The 6000-nt window shown below is 50.6% G+C and overlaps 1 protein-coding gene across 2 annotated transcripts; it reads left to right on the top strand.

Moving 5' to 3' along the window:
• Nucleotides 1-279: 279 nt before the first annotated feature.
• Nucleotides 280-3537, top strand: UBE2C (ubiquitin conjugating enzyme E2 C). Of its 2 annotated transcripts, none has more exons than XM_011369333.2 (6): nucleotides 280-495; nucleotides 1022-1049; nucleotides 1808-1894; nucleotides 2480-2684; nucleotides 2790-2849; nucleotides 3288-3537. In XM_011369333.2, the coding sequence occupies exons 1-6, from the start codon at nucleotides 395-397 to the stop codon at nucleotides 3344-3346; spliced, it is 540 nt and encodes a 179-aa protein (XP_011367635.1). In that variant the 5' UTR covers nucleotides 280-394; the 3' UTR covers nucleotides 3347-3537. The 2 variants fall into 2 exon arrangements, with proteins under 2 accessions (XP_011367635.1, XP_023391827.1); XM_023536059.1 differs by lacking the exon at nucleotides 280-495 and adding an exon at nucleotides 577-682.
• Nucleotides 3538-6000: the final 2463 nt, after the last annotated feature.

The raw sequence follows: 6000 nt of genomic DNA, 5'->3' as shown, positions 1-6000 counted from the left end.
AAATATATATATAAGAAAATTAACCCCTTCCACATGAATGTAGGTCGAGGGGCTTTTTAAGTAGAAGGCAAAGCTTTCTCACTCGCCAAGTCCCCGTTGGCGTTTTCCAAAGGCCACCAATCCGCTGCAGGTTCGTTTAAATGGCAGCCTTTCTAGCCAATCGTCCCTCAGAGCAGGATTCCCGCCGCCCAGTAGTGGTGCTCTGGCAGGAGGGTCTAGCTGTTGCATGGTGACAGCACTCCGGCGCTCTCCATTGGGTGGATCAAACCCAAGCGAGCCTCTGATTGGCCAGCGCTGCCGGAGGGTTACAATTCAAACGCGGGCGGGCGGGCCTGCAGCCCTGCAGTTACAGTCCTGTACTCCGAGTTTCTGTGACCCTGCCAGCGCCGCCAGGATGGCCTCTCAAAACCGCGACCCAGCGGCTGCCAGCGTTGCCGCCGCCCGTAAAGGAGCCGAGCCCAGCGGGGGCGCCGCGCGGGGCCCTGTGGGCAAGAGGTGAGTGGTGCGGAGGTAATACCTTGGGCAGTGGGGCCCACAGCGAAGACTTCCGGGACACCCCCCCCCCCTCCAGGGGCGGATGAGATGTGTGAGGTGGGGGGACACTCTAGGAGCTCGGGCTGCCCTTAAAGACCCTCCCGAAGGAGGACAGAAGATGGAGGGACGCTGCCAGGATCCTACGCGAGAGAGTCAAGATGAAGATAGGCCGGGGACCCTCGGTGACTTTGCGGGGGCGGCGGAGGGGAGAAATTTTGAGATCTGGCACGAGGAGAGACGCCAGAGGAGCAATGGGGGTTAAGAACACGCTAAAACCGTCCTGTAAGACCCTGGAAGTGACAGGGTGATGACTCACTAGGACCCTCCTGTGGAAATAAGAGTGAGTGTGCCCCAAGCTTGAGTCTCACCTCAGAGTGTGGCGAAGTCTCCATGTCAGCTCCTCCAGAGAGACTGGGGTAGAAGATAGGACCACCTGGAGCCCTGACCCCACCAGACTCCCAGGTGACTGGGAATGTTCTTTTTGCAGGTTACAGCAAGAACTGATGACCCTCATGGTGAGTGACTACCTGCCAGATCCTCAGCCAGTTGGTACCCGCTCCCAGCTTGTATTCACTTATAAGTGGCCTCCTTTCCTACATCAGGCGCTTTGCTAGACACAGGGATGAAAAGATGGGTCCAGTTTGCTCTCCCCTGGAAAGAAATTCACACACCCCTCCTACACCTTTTCTTCCAGCAGTATCTATTCCTAATCCCATCTCCCCACAATGAAGTTATCTCTAAAATACAATTCCCAGAAGCCATGCAAGGCCTTCCCCTGCCCTGCCCTGCCCAACTTCCTTGCTCTAAGGTTTACCCACACCCAACTCTCCAGCCTTAGTATTTCTAGTCGTGTCATTCTTTGGGGTATTTCCTTCCCAGATGACCTTTTCTACATTAACCCTGGATATTCAACTCAAATTCTCCAATATCCATATCGTATAACTCTAATCTGTGAATAGTCAGGGCTTTGTATGGAACTAGCACTCAATAGAATGTTGAATTGAATTCCCAGCAACCAACAAAATCGTGGGTACAGAGCTGCCTTCTGCTTCCCTGCATAACCCTTCCCTCCTGGCCTTGAACCTTTATAATCCCAATATTCCTCCCTAGAGGGGCATATTCAGTCCCAAAAGTCTAACCACTTCTTCAGAAAAGCCTATTAATTTGGTCTGATTGCTTTATTTTAAATCAAAATTGATGGGATTAAGGGGTAGGGATTTACCTACTGTTAGAAGTGTGCTCTGCAGCCCAGCAAGTGCTATTTCTTCCCCAGATGTCTGGTGACAAAGGAATTTCTGCCTTCCCTGAATCTGACAACCTTTTCAAATGGGTGGGGACCATCCATGGAGCAGCTGGCACAGTAAGTATAGGGTTAGGGTAGGTGAGTATGATTTTTGCTGTGTCTGGGGAGAGGTGGGATGTGTTTCAAGCCTTGAGCCAGGCAGCCCACTCCTGTGCGTCTGTCCTCATGCTCTGAGCCTATGGCCCCGGTCTCTCCCTCTGTACAGTAAGAAGGTGGGTTTAAAGCAGCATTCTCCATTAGATTCCTAAGGGAGCCAGATAGCAAGGAAAAGAATGGAAAAGACAAGTGAGGACTTCAGCAAATGAGAGGGCACACGTCTCAAGATGGCAGCTTCCAAGAGAAGTCCAAAATCCAGATCTGTGCCCCAAATCTCCTAATTTTTACATGTTAGCAACTAAGCTGATCGTACTAAAAAACACAGCTGTGGTAACCTTCAGAATGCCAATTTACAGTCCTTAGACCAAAGGGTCACTGATGTCCCCACTAGATACGAGAGGCAGCACCAGAACCAGTGTAAGACTGTCTTCTGTCAAGTCCCAGAAAAACTCAAAGGTCCCAGCACGCTCCTTATATGGGGCTTGGGCTGGGATACAAGGCTCAGGACGGGAAGCTTACTCCCCACTTCTGTTTCTCCAACGCCAGGTTTATGAAGACCTGAGGTATAAGCTCTCCCTAGAGTTCCCCAGTGGCTACCCTTACAATGCACCCACCGTGAAGTTCCTCACGCCCTGCTACCACCCCAATGTGGACACCCAGGGTAACATCTGCCTGGACATCCTGAAGGACAAGTGGTCTGCCCTATACGACGTCAGGACCATCCTGCTCTCCATCCAGAGCCTGCTAGGAGGTGACTTCTGAGACCAGTGCCTCCCCTGCAACCTGGGAAACTGTCGGGACTTCCACAGCTAGCCTCTTCTACCCGCCTGACCGTTCTTTTTCTCTCTGCCCTCAGAACCCAATATCGACAGCCCGTTGAACACACATGCAGCCGAGCTCTGGAAAAACCCCACAGGTGGGTCCTTCATCTTTCTCACACGGGGCGATCCCTCCCCAGCCTTCAAAGCCTTCCTGAAACAAAAGAGTCTCAGTTACTTGGGGATGTGTGTGTAGTGGTGGGGGGCTTATCAACCAACCCAGGGAACCCAATCCTGCCTCTGCCTTGGTGTTTCTAGTTTGCCTGTTTGGTTAAAATATATATATAAGAAAATTAACCCCTTCCACATGAATGTAGGTCGAGGGGCTTTTTAAGTAGAAGGCAAAGCTTTCTCACTCGCCAAGTCCCCCTAGTCCCCTCCCCAGTCTCAGTGGAGCCGAGCCAGTCCAGGAGGGAGAATTCGTTGTGCTGGGAATGCCCCCTCAAAACTCCTCCCACCTTTGCATTCCTGCTGCTCTCTCGCCCACCTTAACTCCTGTCCCCATCACTCACCAAGACCTGCCTGTTCTCTTCTAGCCTTTAAGAAGTACCTGCAAGAAACCTACGCAAAGCAAGTCTCCAGCCAAGAGCCCTGACCCGGGCTGTCCAGACTCTCTCCTTGTGCTGTCTTTTTATTTTTTCCTTAGATGGTCTGTCCTTTCCTTGATTTCTGTATAGGACTCTGTATCTTCAGCTGTGGTGTCATATTTGTTTTATTTGTTTTTAAATTAAGTCTCTGGTTGAGCCCCTGTGATGAATATATTAAATAAATACATTTTGGGTTGTTTGTTTGTTTGTTTGTTTGTTTGTATGTTTGTTTGTTTTTTACAAGTTGCTGCCCTAGAGTTGTGCCCAGGGGCGGCAGGGTCAGGCTCCTGGGATCTTGGCTCACGCCGCTGCTTCTCTCTCCTAGAAGAAGCACTTGACCTTCAGGATGTCCAGGCTGTAGGACCAAGCAGTGCAGTGACTAGGATTTGTTTCCTTGTGACCTTAGTTATTTTATGACTCTGCACCTGTTTCGTTGTCTATAAAATGAATGTCACAAAATGTCTGTTTCTTTGGAGTTGTGACATGTACCAGAAATGTAAATGACTGTTGGAGCTGCTCCAGCTGTGTTGCAGATGAGGGTGAACCAGACCAGAGGCGGGTGGGCGGGGTGGGGGAGGGGTGTGAACCAGCCACCCACCTTCTGACAGTAGATGCTCTGGCCCTGAAAAGGGACAGAAAAGGCTCAGGTCACCCTGCAGCAGGCCCAGGACCTGGAGAGACAGCCAGGAAAAACCCCTTCCCTATCAGCCCTCAAAAGGCCCCTTGACCCAGGTTCCCCAAAGATGGCTCCCCATGCCAAGGGGGCACATTTACCTCCTGTCCAATCTCCAGCAGCTCCCCCAACCACTGCACCTACTGGCCCAGCTCCCAGCCCCTCAGGCTATCTTTCCACTGGTCTGTTTCAGGACCCAGCCTTTGGGCCCCTGAGAAGAAACCCCTGTGCTGGTCAGCTGGGTGCCAACAGAGGGAAGAAGAGCACGCAAGTGGATGGGCCAAGCCCAGGTACTGCAGGGAGAGCTCCAAGGTGGACAAACCACCAGGGTGCACTCCAACACAGCCCAGGTCTCAGCCTCTTCAAGACCCAACCTGGGGGCAGCTCCGCCTGCAGCTGGTTGTGCAGGCCTGCGGGAGAGGGGAGGAGACAGCAGGAGGCCCATCGGGAAGGCTCTCACGAACCCCTTTTCTGACTCCTGCTATCCCAGCCCCCTTTTCCTGCCCTACCCCCACCAAGCAGCCACATGTGAAAATTGGAGTTGTCAGAACTGGTATTAGAACTTGGGTGTCCTCTGCTCAGTTTCCTCATGCCAAAAATTGTGCTTTTGGCTCTCTGCTTAGAGCTGTGCTTCTCAATCTAAAGGGCATATAAATCCACCTGGGATCTTGTTCAAATGCAAATTTTTATTTAGTTGGTCTGGGGTAGGGCCTGAGGTTCTGCGTTTCTAGTCAGCTGTCATTTCTGTGGTCTAGTTAAAGGTATAGAGCAGTGTTCAGGTGTGCTCCTCCCGGCAGCACAGGTGCACATTCTTGGCCCTAACAATCTCTCCAGGTGATTCTAATGCTCTTGAACTTGAAAATTGCCAGGTTAGAGGAGATTTTAAAAGAGCAGAGCTCAGAGCCTGGCACTAAGTTGGTCCTTAATAAATGTTGGCCAAGTCTTCTGCCTTAGGAAACCTCCCCATGTGGTCCTTGATCATGGTGTTTGGTACCCCAGATGGTCGCATGGCCTACCTCATATCAGTCACAGATACCCCATTCTCTACACTGTAGTTCAGAAACAATCAATGTCTTGGAATTAATCGCTGGGATAAAGTAAAATTATTTTACATTAATCGGGTTACTAAAAGAGGGAGTCAGCCTGAGCTGCTGGTGAAGACAGCTGCAGATCGAAGAAACCCAAGCAGAGACAAAGAGCTGAGAGATGGAGAGAGGTGACATTGTTTGAGACTGGCCTCCTCTAGTTCATGCCTTGGCATCCGCGTTTCATGAACCAATAATCCCTTTTGATGTTAAGTCAGTTTGATTTAGGTTTCTAACATTCGAATAACGAAAAGAAGCCTGGCACAGTAAGTATTAGAAAGTATGATTATTCCTATTCACTCAGTACAGTTATTGAGTGCCTACAAGGTAAAGGCCCTATGCTTGGGGCTGGGCATAAAGCAGGGAAAAGGACAGTCCTGTGCTCAAAGAGGCTGAAGTTCAGGGGGGAGACAGGCATATCAATAGGGTAGAGTAAGTGCTATAGAGAGGTGGTTAAGAGCTCAGACCAGGTAGGCAGAACTCTGTTAGAATCCCCACTCCACCCCCATGTTACTTGTATACACTTGGGCATTTAGACTTAACCTCTCTGTAAAATAGGAATATGAGTAGCTACCTCATAGGACAGATGAAGGACCTTAGGTTGGCACCTGGCACATAGTAAGCACTCAATGCAGGGTGCTAGGCTCTCATGTTGCCGTGAAAGCTCAGAGGTGGGACACCTAAGGAAGACTAGGAGATTCAAGGAAGGCTTTCTGGAGAAGGATTGGCCTAAGGAAGGAATAAGAAAGCACACTTCTCGGAAAGTTCAGGGGGATGGACAGAAGGGGAGGAATAAAGACTGGTGAAGTAGCATGGATGTCAGGTTACGGAGGGCTTGTAAGGCCATAGCAAAATGCTTGGGCTTTATCTTGAGGGCAACTAGCAGCTAATGAAGCCATGAACA

Source organism: Pteropus vampyrus, unplaced genomic scaffold (genome assembly GCF_000151845.1).
Source record: "Pteropus vampyrus isolate Shadow unplaced genomic scaffold, Pvam_2.0 Scaffold147, whole genome shotgun sequence".
In the NCBI taxonomy this organism is placed as follows: Eukaryota; Metazoa; Chordata; class Mammalia; order Chiroptera; family Pteropodidae; genus Pteropus; species Pteropus vampyrus.
The sequence above is the reverse complement of the archived record's forward strand: the minus strand, read 5'-3'. Positions and strand labels throughout refer to the sequence as shown.